This window comes from Monopterus albus, unplaced genomic scaffold (genome assembly GCF_001952655.1).
Source record: "Monopterus albus unplaced genomic scaffold, M_albus_1.0 scaffold67.1, whole genome shotgun sequence".
Classification (NCBI taxonomy): Eukaryota; Metazoa; Chordata; class Actinopteri; order Synbranchiformes; family Synbranchidae; genus Monopterus; species Monopterus albus.
In genome coordinates, this window is record NW_018127947.1 from 203,866 (window position 1) to 226,314 (window position 22,449).

At 40.9% G+C, this 22,449-nt stretch overlaps 1 protein-coding gene across 1 annotated transcript; it reads right to left on the bottom strand.

Annotated features, from left to right (window-relative positions):
- Positions 1-193: 193 nt before the first annotated feature.
- nsfa (N-ethylmaleimide-sensitive factor a) lies at positions 194-22,025 on the bottom strand. Its single transcript, XM_020604818.1, has 22 exons — positions 21,916-22,025; positions 18,866-18,951; positions 18,411-18,507; positions 17,790-17,829; positions 15,764-15,930; positions 15,420-15,529; positions 15,198-15,268; positions 14,499-14,654; positions 12,040-12,239; positions 10,893-11,058; positions 10,645-10,719; positions 10,021-10,208; positions 8,933-9,028; positions 8,393-8,549; positions 8,050-8,183; positions 7,669-7,735; positions 7,448-7,527; positions 5,779-5,913; positions 5,459-5,569; positions 1,530-1,585; positions 1,301-1,357; positions 194-647 (listed from the first exon to the last, which is right to left on the bottom strand). Exons 1-21 carry the CDS (start codon positions 21,925-21,927, stop codon positions 1,330-1,332), a joined length of 2,232 nt encoding a protein of 743 aa, XP_020460474.1. The 5' UTR covers positions 21,928-22,025; the 3' UTR covers positions 194-647; positions 1,301-1,329.
- Positions 22,026-22,449: the final 424 nt, after the last annotated feature.

Genomic DNA, 22,449 nt, shown 5'->3' on the forward strand with positions numbered 1-22,449 from the left:
TCTTGCCGAGTTGTAGAATCATTGGTCAACACAGATGCTGTGGAGGTTAACCTCAAATATCTGAGTATGTTCATCTCATTATAAGATGATGCACTTCTCATAACTATGCTAGGTTACAATTCCCAGACACTTTCTTATGACTTCAACATGTCATAATTATGAGGAACACTTGATAATGAAGATAGCTGGCAGATTTTCTTCGAACAAAGTGAAATCTTTAATCATGGAGCCACCCTTGTCCTGGAATGATCAGATTACAAATCTGTGCATACAAATAAGGCCTATATAAACAGTTAGTGTTTGTGCATGCATGTCTACTTGGCATAGAAATGTTGTTTTTTTTCTTTGTCTCTTTTATATGGTAAGTCCCATTGGAGTGCTGGGGACATCGCATAGACATCACAGCACTAGTCTTCAGAAACGTAATATACAGATACCACAAACACCACTCATTCCTCTTATGTGACATGTTCACACAGTGCTGAAGAGGAGGATGCTGCCTGGCTGGCTCTGCTGCAGAAAGCTGCAGTGCAGAAGTGCTCAGAGCTTCGGGGAGGAAAGGAAGGATGCAGAGAGAGAGATGGAAACTATCTCTCATTTGCTTCCTCCTGCCAGCCTCTTTCAGGCTTCTGTTCCTCGGCAACTGACTGAAGAGAGACAAATATAAGTGAGAAGAGACAGGCAGGCAAAGGAGACATGCTGCCACAAGAGAGCACCTGTCTATTTGACCTATTTTTAGGCAAGCTGTGCACTAACTATATCATAACTCTCTGAGGCTGTGATGAGAAGCAAAGCTCTCACTGTAGCTGAAAGCTGAAAAGTTGTTGTTCATCACCCTGGGCAGCCTGTCTTCCTACGCATTAGCAAGGCAGCCACAGAATTTTAAAAAGAGAAATATCTGCTCAAACTTTGCCCTTTTTGGCCCATACCAACATGCGAGAATGAATCATAGTCACAATGATTAAATGTTTTACAGGTTCAGAGCAGAACACCTGATATTCAGAACAAGAATTTCACAGTTACAAGACAAATGTACCGGTCTTCTTTTGTGAAATTCCCATCTGACACCAACAGGGAGTGTGCATATAGTTAATGTTTTATGCAATTACTGTGCCATCATATGACTGAAGAAGATAAAAAGTCACTGTGGACATCAATACAGTTATATCCTACAGTATCTCCACAACGGAAGTGTTTGTACTCTTTGTTTGGTGCAAGAAATAGTATTTTGAGGCTATAAATTACAAACTGAACTCACAGGAAATGCTGAGTAGAAAACATGACCTGATGCAGGCCTTACCTCTTCCTCACTGTGTGGCTCCACTGAGACTAGATTACAAACTTATTAGAACCCAGTCTGCAGGAAAAGGGAAAATGTTTAGAATTAATCACACTTAATACAATAATCCACATGTAAACTCTTTGTGCTTCTGACTTGGTTTTCTTTTCTGCACAAGTGACAGATCAGTGACTGGCGATGCTGTTTTGCTCTAAGGAGTCATGATTAAGAACAGGAAAAGAATACTCACGTTCCTTCATCCTCTAGTAGACTCAGGAACTTGCTTACTCTGTGGCCAGAATCCATCTAAAACACAAACACATTACTTCTGAGTGAATACATGCACACAGTCAAATAACAGTACATTTACAAATAAATCTTATTTCCTTGTTGAACAAGCACCGATTTCATTTAAAATTTAGAAGCAACACATCAGAGCAATATGATGTACCGGCAGGTCCTGCAGTTCAAGGTTCAGTTTGTACAAATAGGACTCCAGAGAAGGGGAGGGCAGAGGAAGTTAAATTACCGGCAACCTATACAATAACTTATAGTATATCTGGAACTGCCTGTAGCTACCAGAGTGAAGCGATGAGAGCAGTCAGCAACGTTGGAATGAGATGAGAAAAGATAAAGAGAAAAGTGAAGATTAACTCTGTATGTGTACGTGTGTAGCTGTTTGCAGCATGTCTCGGCAAACACGGGTTCATACTTCCTCAGGCTCGGGACAGGGTGTGAGGGGCTACAGGGTGCAGAACATGGCTGCATTAGTGCATACCACAGAAATTACACAGCATCCAGTCTCAACAACCAGGCTGTACACATCATCGACACATCACAGACACAAAGTCAAGAGGAGAAATTAACACCAGCCTGCAGTCAGATTTAGGTCAGGTTCTGCTGCTGCTTGCTGCAAGTAAACAAGCATTATTTGTAACCATGGAGCTTATGTTTTAGATGGACTAACACAGGCATGGGCCACATACAGCGCCTGCAGTCAGTTAATCTGGCCCACCAAACTTGTCCAAATTATATTATTAAATTATGTTATCATTAAACCTCATTCGTTTTGCCTTTTCCCTGCAATGCCCGCGTTTCCCCCAGTAGATGGTAGATCACTGCATCATTCATCAGGAAATCTCTGTGTAAGTCTGTATTGCATCTTAATCATGTCGTGAATCCAGTTGTAAAACTTGTTAACTGTATACGAGCAAGGAGACTTCAGCACCGTCAGTTCATTACGTTCCTGGAGGAAACCGATGCGGATCACCAGGACTTACTTTACCATTCTCGTGTCCGCTGGTTAAGTTTGGGCAAAGTGTTTCAACGAGTGTTGAAGATGCTGGCGTTGTTTGGCTCGACCTATGTGTGTGAGCAGACGTTTAGCGCCATGAACATCAACAAAGCCAGTCACAGATCCATGTTAACTAACCAGCACCTCAGATCTATCCTGAAAAGAGCCACAACAAAACTAACTCCAGACTTTGTCTCCCTTTTTAGCCAGTGCATCAAACAACACTATTCCCACTGAAATTGAAGGTTTATTTCTCTACTGTGTTATGAAAAAATGCATTTGGAGAATAATTTGTACAATAAGCCTTGCATATTCATGCTTTGCTACCTGTTAAAGGGCAAAGCCTTTTATGTAATGGCTTTTATATTAGTTCACACAAACACTCCATCCTTCTGTTCCTGGCCCGACCCCTCTGTCAAATTTTAGAACCCATTGTGGCCCGAGTCAAAAAGTTTGCCCACCACTGGACTAGCCCCTGTGGGGTGGTTGATCATAAAGTACAGTAAATGGAACAGTTAGAATCTACCGTGGCAATCAGGCCTAAGTCAAGCTCTACCTGAAAAATGTCTTTCAATCCCAGTTCACATCCGACAAGTTACAGTAATGTAATGTTGCACATTCATGATGTTGGGGAATTCTGCAAGAAACCGTTTTAAAACATAATCGATGCTGCACAGACAGAAACATCATGGCTGATATGGGTCAAGTGCCAAACTCACTGGCTTCTACACTTCCCATTATGTAGTGTCAGCACATGTAAAACTATACATTTGTGCAGCGAACTCACTTCTTTTCAGTGGAATCACCATGACACAAGATGTCATGTAAAACTGGTGGACAACTCCAAACCGGACTAGTGGCATTGTCAGGTGAGATGTCATTTCCTGCTTATATCTGTGTGGACTAGTGAAGACCTGTTTGCTTCAGGTCACAGAAAGTCAACCCTCCGTCTCCTCTGAGGAAATGTGACAAAGGCACAAGACATCTGGTTTGTGTCGAGAATTAGGGATAAGGTCTTCAGAATTAGTGCTGCGGTTACGGTGCCACGTGTTTCTACACTGGCACAGAAGTATTTCACTCTTCTTTTGCACTGCACTTGTTTTTGAAGAGATGAGGACTAGCAGAACTATAGCCGCATTTATGCTATAGGTGATTAATGTAGAATAATGTTTTCAATAAACTCCATAGTGTTGGAAAAGCTAAACAAATGGGGCAACAACCATGACTGTTTTCAAGAGAAAGGAATTATTTCCTGATGGAAAGAATGAAATTAAAGTCTCCTTTAGCCCAGTGCTGTTTCTGGGACAGTGATGTGTGATTATCTCCATTTCTTACAGAACCAATCAAAGTGATTGTCTCAATAGTTTAATTTAATTGAAGCACGGGGCAAACAGAAAACACACAAAAATCTCAACTGGGCCAATAACATAATTCTAGGCCAAACCACAAAAGCCCTGAAGGTAACTTTAAAAGGTGAGTGGGCTACTTTTCTATGTACAGGCAACTGGTGTGTTGAAAGGAAGCCAAGATTCTGCTACGAGTTTCCACAGATGGAAAAACACAGGCATGCATTTTAAACATGACTGTGTTTTTTTAACCTGCCCCATCTACTAGCCTCCGAGATGACCGTTTGAAATTTTACATACAACAAAACCATCAAGTGTGTATGACTGTTCTTATGAGTAGCTTCCCTCTGGTTCAGAATATGTGAATGTGACCTGAAAAGCTACACAGTACATGGTTTCATAACTATGAATGTTCCAGATCTTGGGCGTTTTGGAGAATGGTTTGTGAACTACAAATGTACCGGATCTTTCTCCTCAACAAATCATCAGCAAAGCCACACTGTTTTTCATTCCAGATAATAGATGACAGTTTTTGTGACTGCTGAGAATGCCAGCCAGATGTTGAGGAAGAGGGGGGACAGGCTGCTCGAGCTCAGACCATGCTATTAGGAAAAACAACAGTTCTCAAGCCGGGCCAGTTTGAAATGTGTGTTTTGAATAAAAATGGGACGAGTCAGTTACTGAAAACACAAGACTGCTTTGCGCTTAATTTACATAAAGCCAAGTCTACTTGAGCGTTCTGTCATTTAACAGCACCATCACACGGGGAGTTGAGTTACATTTATCACAGGAAGACAGGGAGCAAAAAGAAGATTTCTTTAAATTTTTGAAGAGTGGAATAAGACTAAGGGTCAGCAGCCATGCCAGCAGCTCTGTTAGGGTGTCAGTGTGCTAACCTGCCCACAATAACAACCTTGCCATGCTGATGTTTAGCAAGTATAATGTTTACCATGTACACCATCATTGTTTAGCATGTTAGCATGCTAACAGGTGCTGATTAGCACAAAACACAAGTAAAAGCTGAGGATAATGAGGTTGTCATTAATTTTGCATGTATTTGGTCATAAACCAAAGTCAGTAAAGTGACTACAGTTCGTCCTCAGGGGGACATGACGACTAATCATGGTGGTGTTGACACTGTAACATGACGCTCTAAAATCTCCCATAGGTGTTCAGCTGGGTTGAGATCTGGTGACTGTGAAGACCACAGCATCTGATTCACATCATTTTCATCCTCATCAGACCAGTCAGTGGCCCCTTGTGTCCTGTGGATGGAGGCACTGCCATCCTGGAGGAGACCACTCCCATCAGGGAGTCAATGTTTCATCATAGGACTAAGGGGACAAGAGGACCCAAACCATGCCAGCATCTGTTCTTCCACTCAGGTTTTTCCTGTAATTTGTCTACAGGTGAGACATTTTAGTCTTGAAGAAAATGGCTGACCGATCGACAGGCCAGGATATCCACATTGCCCATCACCACAGCCATTCTGCTAACACGATTAAAAATGTAAAAGCAAAGAAACTCTCACTTTCTCACCTGTGCAGCCATTTCAATCAGCATGAGCAACTTTTTTATGCCAATCTGCAGCATTTTCCCCCTCAAAGCTTTAGCTATGGTGTCCCGCTCTTTCTGGAAACTGCCCAACTGCTGTGGGGAGCAGAGAAAGAAGAACCATGAGCATGGGATTTAAACAGGTTCACATTTTCTTTAAATTAAAAAATGCTGTCACAGTATAATAGAATGTCTAACAACTTCTCTGACAAAGTAAACATCAATCTTGAAAACAGCGACTGGTTTGACTGCGTGAATTCAGCACATGCATGTTTAGTGCATGCATTTGCTTTGGTGCAAGTTACCTCCAGGGCCTCAAGCAGCTCCTTTTCACTTGAGATGTTGGGAATGTGGATGATGGTGCTGAACGCGTTTAGCATCTCCATTTCCTGGAGGACGTCTTTACGACTAGTGGTGCCGATGATCAGCAGCTTACGGCCCTGGAAGAAATGCAGATATAAGAAGTAATCAAAATGAAAATTCTTTACCGTCTTTAGGGGCAGTGTAAGCTGGAGTTTATATTAGCATAGCTATGTTATTTATTATGTTATGGACTTGCAATGACCCAGCCCACAAGAGTTACAGTATAAGAAACCAAAAATATGTTTCCATCCCACATGTAACAGTACAATGCAAACAAAGATTAATGTCCCCCAGTCATGAATCCAGTCAATGAAAAGTTCAGATCATCGTATGATGTAAACTTTTTACTTATCTGTTTATGAACAACAGACAGTGACATGAGAGAACAACAGCGATAGAGGGGCACGACTCCAATCATGACACCAGAAACCTGTTACAGATTCTGAATATAACATTCGTTCTCACATTAACCAGAACAAAACCTTGGTAATTCAGCTAACTTCTCCATCACCAGCTGGGAAATGATGTGTCAAAAGGCCATAATCAAACCTTTGTGCATTTAAAAACCATGAACTGAACTAAACCTTGTGTTTTGGTTCTAATACCAAATTAAAAAGATAGTTTGGCAGGTGAGAAGAGTTCATTAAAGTCATGTGTCACTTCTTCCATAGCTCAGTGGTGTAACTTTTATCATGGGGTGCAGCTATTTTTAACCGGTTTGCACCACTTCATCTTAAGGTTTCCTCTCTTAAGTGTTACCATTACACAGTTATTGCAAAGGTGAGAGTGCTGTCTGTGTAATGCATTATGGATGTAAATGTGAGCTTTGGGTATGACTGTGGATTCTCTGTATTTATTTGTCTAATTTGAACAATGAACCAGATCAGAGGGGAAAGAAGGGAAGAGGAGAGACAAAAGGGAGGGAATGAGGAGAGAGAAGCACAGTAGATAACAACAGAAGAGACAAGAACAGAAGACTAACATGAGCAGAGGAGAAAGGAGAGAAGAAAGGAATTGTAGCTCCACTAAGCCGATGAGCTGGAGAAGGCCCAGGAGAAGAAGACGAAGGAGGAGAGGCAGAAGAGTGGCAAGTAGACGGGGGATTATGGCTGCCCCCCTATGGCGTGGGGGGTTGTGATGCTGCATGCAGATGAGGTGCCACACAGGCGGCGGTGCTGCCAGGTCCTGGCTCTCTCACAGAGCCCATTCTCCTCCGTGTCCCCCTGGCCTCCCCCGGCCCCAGGCACCCTGCTGGGCCCAGCGCTTTACAACCCCAGAGGAGCACTGCAGCCAGGCATTCAACACCAGGCCCCGCACCACTTCTTATGCACATGCAGCCATATAGTGGGCTATACTCTCATTCACAAACCCATCAACAACAGACACACACAAACTATGAGAAATGGGTCTCTACCACCACCATTCACTATGAGCACAACAGGCCAGGACCACAACACTGGCTAATAACCATACACCCACATGCAGTTGCTCACGCATGCCAAAGACTTCCAACAACTCCTCACAAGACACTGGCATGTGTAAGATCTGCTGCCCTCTTTCTGCCACATAAGGACTAGCAACGCCACACTGAGGACGTTTTGTGTTCATCACCTTTGGAGGAGGTTTCTTCAGTAACACAAGCAAAGCTTGTAACACCAGGTTGGAGAAACGAGGGCCAATTGGCACATAGTCTGTTGAGAGAGATAATTTTTAAATCAGCAATTTTCATGTTAACACTGATTCACTACTTTTGAATTCCAACTTCAAATACAAAATTAATTCAACGCATCAACAGCTGAATACCAAACACTGCTTTTTGATGGGGAACTTACCCAATAAACGTTCAATGTCATCAACTACAACACAGCTCAGCTGGGACTTGTAGGCGTCTTCAAATATCTATCAGAGAAAAACAAGATGCAAACTGGTCTGGATCAAACAGTTATTGATACCAGTTAAATGTGCAGAAAGTTGGCTGACCATTCTTATGGAAGCACAGTATTCAGGTTAGCTAATGTTCTGACCAATCACTGGGCTACATCGTGGGTGTCAGGCTGTGCCATCATGGGCCCCATTGTCTCAGCCTAAGCTACAGTACCTTACAACTACATACTATTAAAGCTGCCTTTTCCACTTTACCCTCACCCAGACAAAGAGTAAACACTCAGCAGCTTGACCCAGTCTCACATCTCCACTGTATTTGCTTGCGTTACCTTTTTGATGGCTTGACATTTGGCAATTTCAGAGTATCCAATCATCTTGTCGGGGGAACAGATCTGGATAAACGGGAACTGGGAGTCTTCAGAGATCTTAGCTGCCAATGCCGTCTTCCCACTGTTGGGTGGTCCTGAGATTAAAAAATAATCACAAATCAATTATTTGCAATAATGCAAATCATTTTCCCAGACTGTCAGAGTTTAGATAATCACAACTGACAACTTTCACACAGGCTGCAGTTGCTATGTTAGGGTCTATGGGTTTATTGGGTGTTTAACTGTAGAATGCACTACTTACGATGTTAGCTGTTGAGTTGCATGAGGTTAGTGTGTGTCTTACCCTCCAGCAACACAGAGACCAGCGGTGTGCGATCACTGTTTTTCGTCTGCTGCACCAGCAGCTCTCCATCCTGCAAGGCCGCTGACACTGGGTTCCCCCACCGGATGATGCCGTTCATAATATAGCTGGCATAGTCCTCCTGGTTGGAACCGTACGCCTGGAGAGGAAAGAGGAAGAGAGAGGAAAACAGAAAGCCAGGTTAGTATGTCCTCCAAGAAATGGAGATGTTAAACATCATTAAATGCATTCAACATAAATACATTACAAAATATTTATGTATTTGGATATATAACCATGGTTTATATTGAAGTAGGAGACAGACATTTTTAATCTCTTTAATCTCTGAAATACTTAGTATCTTTATTGAATGAGGTCCTGTTTAAATTGTTTAGTTTGCATAATTAAAACAACACAGATATGCAATAATAAAACCAAATGGACACGTGGGAGAGGATTATTAAGTATTGTGCTTGTTTTAACAAAATCTATTTGACACAGAATTAGAAGATGATAAAAACAGAGTGATGTAGAGCAACTTACAGGTTTGATGTCATTATTCAGTGAAGCCATGAAGTCATGTCTGCTGACCTGCAGCATCTCTGCCGTCTCGATGTTGACCTCCACTGTGCTGCTGGCCTGTAAAACACCAAACACAGTACAAGTTGAGAGAGAGCAAACAACTGGACGCTTTCATTAATGGATGAACTCCATGCCCTTGCTGGTTAAATCCATTACATGAAGTATTGCACATTTAGATTTGTGACAGAACAACGTGCTGCCTCAAAGCAGAAAGGTCAGACAGAGGAGGGAGGGAAGAAGGCCCTTGTCCATCATTTATCATCACCCTCCAATATCTGCTACTCAGTGTGTGTCTGACGAGGCAGAACACTTAACAGATGAGAACTTATCTGTGTGTCCCACTGAGTTGTGTTGATTTGAACCTATGCACCTGATAAAACACTTAAGGGTACACACAACCACACACCTGGGTTCTGCACACAGATGTTTCTCACCTGGATGGCTACTTAAACCAACACTGTACAGTACACTGTAATATACCATGTTCACCAGGACACCAGGAGTGTGGCCTATACGTAAAATCCAGCACAGGACAATGGTCTTGTCAGTGCTTTTAAAGAAATACTAAACACACTACTACTACTAATAGTGTCAACTGTTAATACAAGATGAAATATATGACTAATTTTAGTTTGAATCTCAAGATTTCTTTTCTCATTTGACTCAGAACAGCAGTGGATTAATGTAATTTGAGCAAAGTAGTGTTGAAACAATGAGTCAATTCATCAATTGGTCGATCAAGAGAAAATTAATGAAAATAATTTTAGTAACTGCCAAATTGTTTGTTATTTATCAAAATGAAACAACTATCATCTATGAAATGCAGCACATTCACTGCTTTAGTCTCTCGAATGTGAAGATTTGCTGCTTGTTCCTGTTTGATACTATGATAAAACAAAACAAGCCACCTGAAGATGAAGGCCGATCAGAAAAAACAGACAGATAAAGCAATGAACGAAAGACCTGATTCATAGAATTCCTCCTCACCCTTCATTCCTCCAGTCACAAAAAGTACTGAGCATACAGAGTATAACGGTGAGTGCTCTGACCTTAATATGTCTGTTCATAGCATTGGACTGTGCAGCCCTGACCAGACCCTCCAGCTCAGCACCACTGTAGTTTTTGGTCTCCGTGGCCAGCTCTCCTATGTCTACATCCTCCGCCAGCAGTTTATTCTGACGCATTTTTGTTGTGTGGATGTTGAGGATCTGAACGCGACCCTTCTCATCCGGTAAGCCTAACAAAAGAAAGGGAAATTTCAAACTTCAGCAAAAATAATTTCCATGTGTTAAAACTTTAATTTATTTCAGGAAAGTTTTCTTGTCCATTTAAGGTGTTGTGTGTCTGTACTAGTCTACCGTGAAGAAAGAAAAGTCCCGTGTTAAGGGTGTGAAGCAGCCAAGTGGCCACTAAGTAGCTGGTCTTAAGTGGCTGAAGTGCAATGATTAAGAATATGAAAACATGTCTGGATTTATTTTTTCTCCCTCCCCTAAATTAAAGGAAAAGAACAGCTGAACGTTTGTATTATTAAAATACTCAAATAATTTTTGGCCTACTGCTAAAGCAAGAGTATCTTCACTCTGATTCAGGGCTTATCCTGGGATAAAACGAGATAAACCATGTGGAGTTAACACCTGGGTGAAACCTTATCTGTGGGGTCCTTGACTTCTTACCTATTTCCATCTTCACCTCGAGTCTTCCAGGCCTCAGCAAGGCCTCATCTATCAGGTCAGGCCTGTTGGTCATACCTGAGGGAGAAACAGATGGACAGATAGTGGGAAGGAGAGCAAACACAGGATGAATGAGAGACATGAGATACAGTGCAGATGTTTAGGGATGATACTGGAGTCAAACATCTTTTAAGAGTTATTACTTTGGGTAAACATGAGGAAAAAGTAAATTCAGGTGTGTATGTTTGCACCTATGACCAGAATGTTATTAAGTTGCTCCACTCCATCTATTTTAGACAGCAACTGGTTGACCACGGTGTCGTGGACTCCTGTGCTGCCTGCCATGCTGCCACGCTGCTTACAGAGAGCATCAATCTCATCAAATATGATCATGTGAAGACCACTGTTGGCACCGAGCTGTCAGACAGAAAGAGGAGCAGGAAAATGAAAGACAGAAAGAAAGAAAGGTTAATGAAAAATGAAATAAAGAATTCTGACATTATTTGTGAAGTTAACTATTAAAAGCAGTAGCACTGGATTATGACACTTTGTCAAGATTTAAAAAAATTCAATTTGACACAAAATCAAATTATTGTTCTGGTCAATATCATTCTTTCTGAGAAATGAAAAGACAAAGACAGTGCCAGTGGTTTTCTTTCAGTCTTGACCCTTAACAGAGACAGATGGAAAAAGTGAGAGAGCAGCAGGGTGGGGGGTTATCCCTCCATCTACAGACCTGCCAGTCTCAGACAGCATTTAAAGCAGGTGTGGAGCTGTCCTTATAACACACACTGGACAGTGTGTGTGTGTGTGTGTGTGTGTGTGTGTGTGTATAAGGAGGTATAATAGGAGGTCACACAACCCAGGCCATCATTAGGTGGTGAAGAGTGAGGCTGACGCTAGTGTCTCACTGTCCAAATCAGCCATCACCAACCACACACACACACACACACACACACACAGAGAAACACACCAGAATGGTACCAGTTATTAAGGCTATGTCTGACTAAAGGGCAGATCTCTCCACTCCTACAGAAATTAGCTTTTGTCTATTTAGACAGACAGAATGCTTATCTGTATTTCATGGGGATAATGGGAGAATACCCCCATTGAGAACAGACTCTGAACAAAGCTGGTGCCTTTTTTTAGTTTAGCAAAGATGTAGCATGACTGGTAACGTGTCTAAAAGTTGGAATAAAACAGGTTCGTTTTTCAAAACGTGCTGCATGTGGAGTTTTCACTGTTGCTCCGCTGTGGTATTTTGACTGCGCTATAAACTCTACAACTACTACAAGTTCTTGCATCATGAAAGCAGTCTTTAATATATCATAATACAAGAGTGACCTTCTGGCTTATAAAAAGGACAGACACTTGTGCATTAATGCATCCAACCCTCACCCTCTTCTGTTCGTCCTCTGCCTCGGCAAACAGCTTCCTAATGTTGGCCTCAGACTCTCCGACGTACTTGTTGAGAATCTCGGGGCCGTTGACGATTTTTGGCTCCCGGGCCTTGAGCATATTACCTATCTGCCGTGCCATCAGGGTTTTACCACATCCTGGGGGGCCGTAAAGCAGGATTCCCTTTACATGCTTACAGCCTGGAGACAGAGGCAACCAGAGAAAAGCTGATGTCAAACCAACTGTTCATTCTTACAGCAAGAAACATATATACAGAGACATGTTTCTACTAGTTATAAAACTCAAGTCTTTATTAATTGTAGGCAGGACTTCTTCTCTCATATTTCTGCAGTAGCTATCCCCTTTTGTGTGAGCCAACATTTAAGGAAAATAAGTATCACACAATGTAATCTGGTGCACTGAGCAAGAGAAACAGTGACTGCAGGGACAAAATTTTCCTCTAGTGAAAATGCAGTTCTGTAAAAATCAATAACTGGCTTTGGCTCCGGATTCTGCTGTGTGTCTTCATAAAAGGTGTGCCCTTCTGTGTTATGTTAATCGGTGTGATGAAGACCAGTGTGCTCCAAGTATTGTTCAGTTGTCTGTGGTGATAATGAACAGTGTAGAGCGGGTCACTGAACTCCCAGTTGCTCCCGGTGATGTCACTGGTGTGTGAATGTTTGAGTGGGTGAATGGCCAAGCGCTTTGAGTGTGCTGCAATGCATAGAAAAGCGCTATACAAGTATAAGACCATTTCACTGTCCAGACTTATTGCAAAATGGAAACATGTGGTAAAGAAGACCAAGGCACAGTAATTTACACAGATTGAGTATATAAATGCACAGATAACACCAGGCTTATAATTGTTCTCATCACAGTGCTTCTGACTTCTTTGTGTTATTCTGTGTCTATTAACATCCAGTGTCAATGCTACAGGCTCTCCACCCAACCCAGTTTACAGTGTGACTCATTTAACTGACTCTTGCACCTGCTTAATGACATTTAGCCCAGACTAATTGAGAGGCCCAGATAACCATCTGAACTGCCATTTGGGCCTGTTGAAGGAAAAGCAGCCAGGATGACAGGTGGGGGTGGAGGGAAGAAGGTGGGGAGATGTGATGTGGGTGTGTTGGGGTCTGGCAGAGAAAGCACTGAAGCTTCTGTCTGTCTGCTCCACCTCTTTGAAAGCAAAGGGGAGATGAAATTTTTAAACTTTTACTTGAGCACACACACACACAACATGTGTAATGTACACTTGCACAACTCTCTGTGAGCACCTGCACCCCATGCTCCCCATGCCTGCCAGTTACACCTTCACCTTTACCTGGATCCTGTATCAGGGTATGTCATCTCATTACAGCCGCCAGCTGGCGGCAGCCAAATGCCGACTCCTGCACACTAACGCCCAGCTAAAGGTCGCTCACACACACTGCTGGACGCTGCCACAGGCCCTGAGCACTGCACACCAGATCTAAGTAATGTGCTTGTTTGCCAAGCTCACGTCCATACAGCAGGTTTTCACAAGACTTCTAGGTCTAGGAGCAAGGATTAGGTCTGATATGATTGTGTGTACATGTGTGGGAGGAGAGGGTTTTGTGTATGAGTCACAAAAAGACTCCTGAACTGCTGTCCTTTGAAAAGTGAATCATCACTGTAATCTGACAGCTGTCAAAGATCTGTTGAGTGTGTGCAGGGTTCACTGTCAGGGGATGCCAGAGGTTTTAGCCACAACGCCACAGAAGAACATTGTCTTGCCTATGAATTGTTGATTGTGAGTTTTGCTGATTCAGGCAATGAAACATTTCTCAAAGGAATTATTCAAAGTTTTGTTTGCCATAAAGTTGATGTAAGGATTAAACATAATCTGAATAATAACTGAAAACAGTGATTATATTTGGCAGTTATTATCTGTTTAATACTGGAAGATGTATTAGCATCTCTGAGAGAGACAACAGAGTCCCATTGCTCATTGTTGGCATGTTGAGGAGGGGCTCCACGTAAATGTCCTCACACTGATTATTTCAGCCATGTCTGATAAAAGGGACATTTTGAAAGGAATGATTCTGAAATACTTAGTTTGGTTGATGGGCCTCTTTAAAGTTTGAGAGTGGCCCTACAAGATTTTCAGTAAGGCAATTCCGGAGACACTAGTTTCACCAGAGGCAGCCACTTGGTGAACCTGTAGATGATGAGTTGACCCTCACTGCTGGGGAAAGGCTTTAAAAAAAAAAAAAAACTCGCCCCCAGAGCTGGTTAGTTTTTGCACATTTGATATGTGCATATCTGACTGTAGAAATCTTTCTTTAACTGAAGCCTTCAGACATACAAATAAGCAAGACTTTCCATAACTAACACACAATCTTATGAAATGATCATCTAACTTGCAGCAAGTGGAAGACCAGGCACAAACAAATGAATAAGTGAAGCTGGGACAGACAGGGAGAAAGCGAGGTGCTCACCCATCTGTTCTACTAGGTCTAGAGGGAAGACTCTGGAGGCGAAGGCTCTACGGAAGATGTCAGAAAACTCCTTGTCAAGGCCACCGATGCCCATCTTCTCAAAGTTCCAGTCTGGACTGATGATAGACTGGCGAGACTCTCGGGTCTTGGCCTTCCCTGGAAAAAAAAACAAAACAGAAAACCTGTTTCCCAAAGAGCATTTCCCATCAACCGTTAGGTATACAGTGGTGCACTTTATCCATCTCTTCTAATTATTACTAGAGGATGCTGCAAGGGTAAGGATTCCACAAATAAATTCCAGTAGTGAAGTTTATATGATGCATATCACCTGCGCAAAAATTAGTCGAGTTCAAGATTTTAAAATATTTGTATTGTTTTTACCAATAAAATATTGCTTTAGTCAAACCATCAGGATATTTTCCATTTAACCCTCGAGCTAGTGGCGTGGTTGTACTGCCAACAAAATGTGTGAAGTGCACCTCCTTGTGGTGTTATTGAGAATTGTCCTAAAGACTATGTAATGTAAAAACACTCTTCTTTCTCTCGGTCATCACACCGGCTTTAGTGACTGACTGTTAAAGGGAGATTAGACCCCCCAAATTTTTCTAACAATTCATAATTACTTGAGATATAGTTTTTTTTCCAGTATGTGAAAAATAGCAAAGTGTTCTAAAAACTGTGTGTGCTGCTGACACTCACCAACCAGGTTTATGGATGAGCTCTCTATATATATATGTGTGTGTGTGTGTGTGTGTGTGAGAGAGAGAGAGTGTGTAAGAAAAATCCAGTAACAACTGCAAAACTGCACTTGAACTACTCACACAAGGTTTAATTAAACTGTGATCATTAAAGTTAATGACTTTCATGCTATATAAAAGCCTACAAGGTGTGAACATCACTGTGACAGATTATTCTCCAGTTACCTTCTGTTTCATGCTAGAGGCCTGTCCTGTCTTTAAGACGGTGGGGTCCATGGCCTCAGTATCCTTTATTAGCAAGCTAAACAGCCTGTCACCGAAACTAAACCCCAGCTAGAAATAAAATAAGGAAGACAAACATTTTAATTTCTCCATCAAATCTGATCACAGATTAACAAGCATACAAACACATTTACCCAAAGCAAGTGCAACAAATCTCACTAAGCTTAAAACTCCTTTTGAGTGTTTGTGTTTTCACATACATTTTCTCCTAACATGTACTATGAACAGAGACCTCCATAGCTATAAGCCTGAGGTTGCTTTTAAAACACTTGAGGTCCTGAGCACCTGCTGCCCAATGCTGAAGGCCTGGTTATTGAATTGCTGGAGGAACTTGCTGGCCATCATTTCCGTGTCATAAGGGCTGCTGTCCACAGTCTTCTTCTGCAGGAAGTCTATCTCCGCTATCATGGTGCTTATGCACTGTCTGGTCTTGTCAAATACATAGTTGGTTACTACAAAAAGGAAAGAATAACACATGGTGAGGTTTACAGTTAATGACCTGGATCATTTCTGTTGGAATTGTTATCCAAAGAATGTCCAAATCCCACTGTGTTTCCTCGTTTTCTGTGCGTATGTCTCTATGTACAACAGCTCTCACATTGCACTCAGCCCTTTGATGCTTTATTTTGAGCAGCTTTAAATTTGAATTAGTTTCAGTACACAAACGTGTGTGGCATGAGCAGAGCCTTGATCTCGCTCTATTTCACTTTTTCCAATAACCTACTAGCATTTTTAATAAAATATTCTATTCTACTGTTGTAACAATTCACTGATCAATCTTGTGCTGCCCTCCTGGTCAGGTCACCCTTGAAAAAATGTCAGTCTCAATGAGGCCTCACCTGGTTAATGAAAAGATACTGACCCTAAGCAGCTGTAGTCCTACTTCACAAAAACACAATCTGCTGCCTTTTAATTAACATTTTTAATGTGTCATAATAACTGAATACCACACAGAGCTCAATAGCATATCCATCAGTATCTCTGACATGTAAGGTCTGATTAGGGTCAACTAGACACTAACCAAACAGTAGGGTCTAAGCTCATTAGTACATTTGGACTGGTCACCAAATCAATAACTCCTTGTTAGTGAGCCATTACAAATGAACAGTGTTTCTTGATGCTCTAATCTAGAAAATACAATCTGCACCACAGCAGGCAGTCTGTGATTTGGATATGATCTGTGGTACAGTTTTACTAATCAAATTGTCTGCATGTCTTCAAACTGCCGCTAATGCCTCATTGTGCAGATGGAATACACTGTACACAGCTTGCTTCCAGACTGTGCTGATATTTCCACTGTTGCCAGGACATTATTCACATCCCAGTTACCAGACACTGCTAAAACATTATATCAATTTACAAAATCATTTTTATATTTACGTTTTCAATCACAGGCTTGAAAAAACAGGACACACGCTGACAGGTCATTGAGAGTCTTTAGATCAAATAATAAAGACTCCTGTCTTTGCTGGGTGTTTTTTCCCAAAATGACATAAAGAAAGATAAAGGTAACATTTTCATTCAGAGGGTTATATTTTCATTCCTCCTTTTCATTCCTGATATGCAGACAGTATAATGGTGCTCATCATTCTGGGAATCCTCTCTTTCTCTGGACTCTGGCCATCATCTCAGAGAGACATGCAATGGCACCTTCCCACCTGTATTGTTAAGCTGGCTTTCTTGCTGATGGACAAATTATGTACCCTCTGTCCACCATGCCACCAAATAATAGTAAAAGCCCCAGATATAATTAGCTGTTTGCAGGACATGACCATCAGACGTCAGCATGTGTTCTGTCAGAGAGACAGACTACAGCCTTTCATGGCAGTCAGCTGCATGAAGCCTTCAGGTTTGAGGGCAGAAGGTCCTTAAATCTATACTGTGGCGATTCCAAACGTATTCAGTGAAGAGAGAAAGACTGTCAAGCACTGCTAACAATAAATGACAAGTATAGTCAGCAAAGGCTCACAGAATGTCCCACAACAGGGGCTTTCAGCTGACTGTGACCCAGAGACCACCACTCGGATTAAAAGGCATCTTGAGGACCATAGCTGTGTCGTGACTAGACCGAATAAGCACTGTTTTAATCCTTAAAATTACCTTGGCCTTTTTAAATGTTAGATATTTGCAAACTTTTAATTTATTCAGAAACAATAATTAATATATAAAGATAAAAATGGTGATGCCCATAGTGAAAGTTCATTACTGAATAAATGGTCAGGGACCACCTGCCTGGTCTTTTTACGTGATTTGCTGAGAGCAAGCAAATTCTAGGAAATCACTAGTCCCGTACAATAAGAATGAAGCTTACCTTCAACCTCTTGTCCAATCGATAGGCCTGCCCATTTTCTCTGTCAAGAAAAAGCAAAAATGATTTAGATCTACATCTCATTTCCTTTGTATTAGGACACGTTAATGCAGTGAAAACAGGGATGGGCAGCTACACTTCTACTTAACATCACTGTGCTTTCACAAAGACATCAGTGCAACCTTCCTCTGCAACATGGTCTTATTTCACAACACATTTTACACTGAAATATATAACTCAGATCTAGATTTAAAACAGTTTTCAGGTTCAGTTGTATACTTTTATGCACTTTTATGCTGGGTTTTTGAGATGGTAACCAATGAAAGCTGCCGTGTCAAATATGAGTCAGTCAATCAATAGATGTTATTCAATCAGTTCTTATGGCAAAATAAGACCGTTTTCAGGAGGTTACAGTAGTACCTGTGTGTCGCTGTGGCTGCCAAGTTTACAGACAAGAGAAGAGCAGGCAGAGACAGGCAAGAAGGAAGAGGAAAAAGCAGTAACAGAGTTTCAGACAATTAAAGAGGTCCATGCAAAGAGCCCACAGACAACCACACAAGACACATAACTTTACTTGACCAACATCTTGACTTGGGGAATATCAGATTGCATACTGAAGCCTACCTGTGGTAGACTGAAGGCGATGGTCCCGAGGTTCACAGTGGGATGCCTCCTCAATGTGAATACATACTTGTGGGTTACAACACGTACAATCACATGTCTGCATTGAGATACATAAATAAGAGACAAAGGAAAGAACAAGTGTCACCCTAGTTGTTATTGTTCATCCTGTTTTAGTTACTAAATGTACAGAAAGGTGTCAAATTAAAGGAAAAACTTGAATAAATGAGTGGAGAAACATAATGAATGCAGATGCTGGCGTGGTTTGGGTAAACTTGGAGTCGGTGCCAAGGTGCACTGAAGCAGTTCTGGTGGCACGTGGTGGCCCAGCACCTCACTGAGACTCTTGGTGCTGGTTTTTCCTTTGTCACCCATCTCTGTATGAAGTTACTGAGGTGTTCGATATAAAACACTCACTGTAACGGCACAGTTACACGTATCAGAAGAAATCCACTCACTGATCAAACTGTTGCTCCTTTTCATTGATGATGGCACAGTTGGTCAACGACAGTTCGTCCGTCGGGCATCGCGCCACTTGCATAATCTAAGAAAATACAGAAAACTCCACTGAGGATGTATTATCTACAGTCAGTATACAGTATAAATTAGAGCTCTAACTGACAATTGTTTAATCTATGAAATGTCAAAAAGAGAGGAAAATGGAATTCATAATTTCTCATATGCCAAAGTAATTATCTTATCTACTGGGTCTAAAACCTTCATATGCGATTAAAGAAAACAGCACAATGAGAAGCTGCAACCAGAGAATGTTCAGCATTTTTGCTTTGATTAATCATTTATCAAGATATTTGCCATTTAATTTTCTGTTGATCAACTAACTAGTCTATGAATCGACTAATCGTTGCAACTTGAATGATGAAAGATGCTACTCAAAACTCAGCGGCAAGGAAGCCATGCAAGGCTAAATAGGAGTCCTTGAAAAGCTATTATCTTTCAACTTTCATGCAACACAATAGCAATTGTTAAAAAAAAAAATGCAGTACATTACATCATCTGCTAGTGCTGCTGCTGAAGTACTAGGCTACACAGGCAATTACTGCAAACAAGATAATTCAGAGTGTTTACAGTGAAAAAGCATGGACCACCACAGAGCTGCACAGCAATACAGAAAGGCAGTCTGGGTAAGTCAGTACTCGAGACATCACTCCCACAAAACCACCATTACATGCATGTTGCTATAGAGATCTCTGTACACTGATAAAAGGATAAGGATAAGGATAAGAATAATCATCTTTATTTGGCCAAGTATGTTACACACAAGGAATTTGTTTCTGGTACAGAATCAAGGCAGTCATTGTTTCTGGTACAGAACCAAGGCAGTCATTTGCGGTGCCAAATCACACCGATAGCTCTAATATCGGGGGCAACTTGGGGGTTCAGTGTCTAGCCCAAGGACACTTCGACATGTGGACTGCAGGCACCGTGATTCGAACCTCCAAGCTTTTTTTTTATAAAGCTTCTCTGGACCTTTAGTATGGCTGTGTAATATGTTCCACCAGGAAATATCCCACAAGGTCTGATGATACTGTATGTAAAATCTTATTCTATTGTTTGAAGTGCCTGTATATAGTGTATTTCTTATTAACATTCTTCTTGTCTACCTTTTTAGTCACATTACTAAAATAATTCCTTTGTAATAGGCTCTCGGAGTTTTAAGCTCATGATCAGATTCAGCAAGATCTTATCCATGCAAAAAAGATCTTAATTTTTGCCCTCTTTATTAGGTTAGTGATGCTGTGCAGCAAAACACTGTTCAAACCCACATAAATCTATCTGAAATTCTAGTGGAGTTCTTAGATGTTTCCAACAAAACCCAATACTACAGACTGAATATCAGTGCAAGGTTTATAATTTGATCACAATACATCTAGATTTAGACTGAGCATTTCAGAACATAGAGACAATGAGGAGTGAGGAGCTAAAACAATACAGAAAATATGTTCCTGTGACATTGACAAAGCTAGGGAAAATACCAAGGGAAACAATCTTAAGGGTTAAACATCTTAATATTTAGAGGAAAGCTGCATCCCTTCAACCTCTGCTTGACTCAAATGCATCTTCCAAGAGCTCCCATAAGTGAAATAATGTATTGCCTAACAGAGAGCTGCTCAACACATGGCAGCACATCATCACTGGTCTGTTGCAATGGTGTCTGATAACAGTATTACTGTAGCTACTGGCTGAGTGAATCAGCATCCCTATAGCTGTGATGAAGAAGAAGAAGCTTTATTCACTGACATATTGTGACACGTACAACGAAATTATGTTTGGAGCCGCTGCGTGCGTATGCGCCGCCATCACGGGTTCAGTGTCTTGCACAAGGACACTTCGACATGTGGACTGCAGGTGAGATTCAAACCTTCAACCTTCCGGTTGGGAGACAACTGCTCAACCTACTGTCTCCTCCAAGCAACCCTGTCATCCACTGTGATGAAAACCATAGCTAAAGGCTAATACAGTAGCAGTACAGTTAGTTTGTTTCTCCCCTACAGTTAAACCAAACAATCTCCAAACAGGCATGTCAAACTGATTCTAAGTGACTACATAGGATGACTAGTAAAAGCCTGTAGTACATAAAACAAAAACTTGATGTAGATTTAGATTAAACCATATCAAATACTTAGAGCTGGTCAACATCGTATTGGTCTCTAACTACAAAAAATATTAATTAGCAACATAATAAATGTAACCTTGTAAACCTGAAGGATACAGACATCTGTAATTAAGATGTAGAACTCTAGCACTCAAGTTTTAAGACTTCACTTTGTGGTGTGGAAAATTAAAGAAAAAAAAAGAAAAAAACAGTAGATTAATCATTTATGAAAATATTTGTCAGTTACAACACAAACACCCCTTTAAAAGGTAGTATTTATGCAAGGACTGGTGTATTAGCTGAACTGACATTTTATTTTGGTGTACCTAATAAACTGGCAATTGTGTATTTGTAAGCAGCGTTTATGGTAAAACGCTGACACCTACTTGTTTACTACACCTACTTGAAAACAGCAACTGAGCATTCAACATAAATACCGCTTATTTGATTCTTCTTCTTTCTTTTTTACACATGTAATGCTGCAGTTACACTTCCTTCTTTCCACCTCAAACCCACCAATGATTTAGCTTTTGAAAGTCGTTTACAGTCGTAGGGCAGTTGCTTACATCGAAGTCAATAAGGCAATAATTGTACAACTGCGGATACTCGGTGGCCAAAATACCCTGGCTGTTACATACATTAATTTACAGCTCGAATAACAGTATTAAAAGTACTACAAGTTAGCAACAGTCGGAGCAGTCATTGATACTCAATTTGTCTTCCGGTTACGACGTTTTGAATGACAAGTGAATTTGCCACATACGCTGACGCTGTCCAGACTCACTTTACGTGGCAAAAAGTCTACAGTCCTTTAAATACACATTTAATATTTACTATTTTCCATGTGTAATGTACTTGTATTTAATTACTGGTATAGACTTCAAACACACTCACCCGAGCAGCCATCTTTGTTATTAAAATCCCAAATGAAACTGAGTATAAACGCTCCGCTAACAGAACTCCTGACGTGCTAAAAGGCGGAACTTCCTGACGTATGATGATGATGTCATCGCGTACACATAAACGAGAAAGACAACAGATAATGGACCAAATATGATAAAATATTCCGTAAATATTAAAACTATAAAATAAAAACAATATCACTGGTGAAACAATAGAATACCGGAAAAAATTAAAGCTCTATTTTGTCAATGTCATTTTCTATTTCTTTATTTTGTATCTCACATTGAGTTAAAATTTTATAAATCTCTATTTTCAATTATTCATTATTTAAACAGGAAATTGCAGAGTCCTATTTTATATCATACATTATATGTCAATAATTCTAAGTTATAGACAATCTTTCATATTGTCTTAATACTTGGGGTCTAGGAAATCATTCAGAGACTTTAGTGAGATAATTGTTTTTATGCATTTTTCTTTACACTTATTGTATATCTTAATATGTAACACAAAGTGCTTTATTTA

Coding starts and splice junctions, on each gene's coding strand:
- nsfa (XM_020604818.1), bottom strand. Junction 18,508..18,865: donor AAGGAGCAACAGTTTGATCA/GTGAGTGGATTT, acceptor ATCTCAATGCAG/ACATGTGATTGTACGTGTTG. Junction 15,530..15,763: donor CCTTCAGCATTGGGCAGCAG/GTGCTCAGGACC, acceptor TTTTATTTCTAG/CTGGGGTTTAGTTTCGGTGA.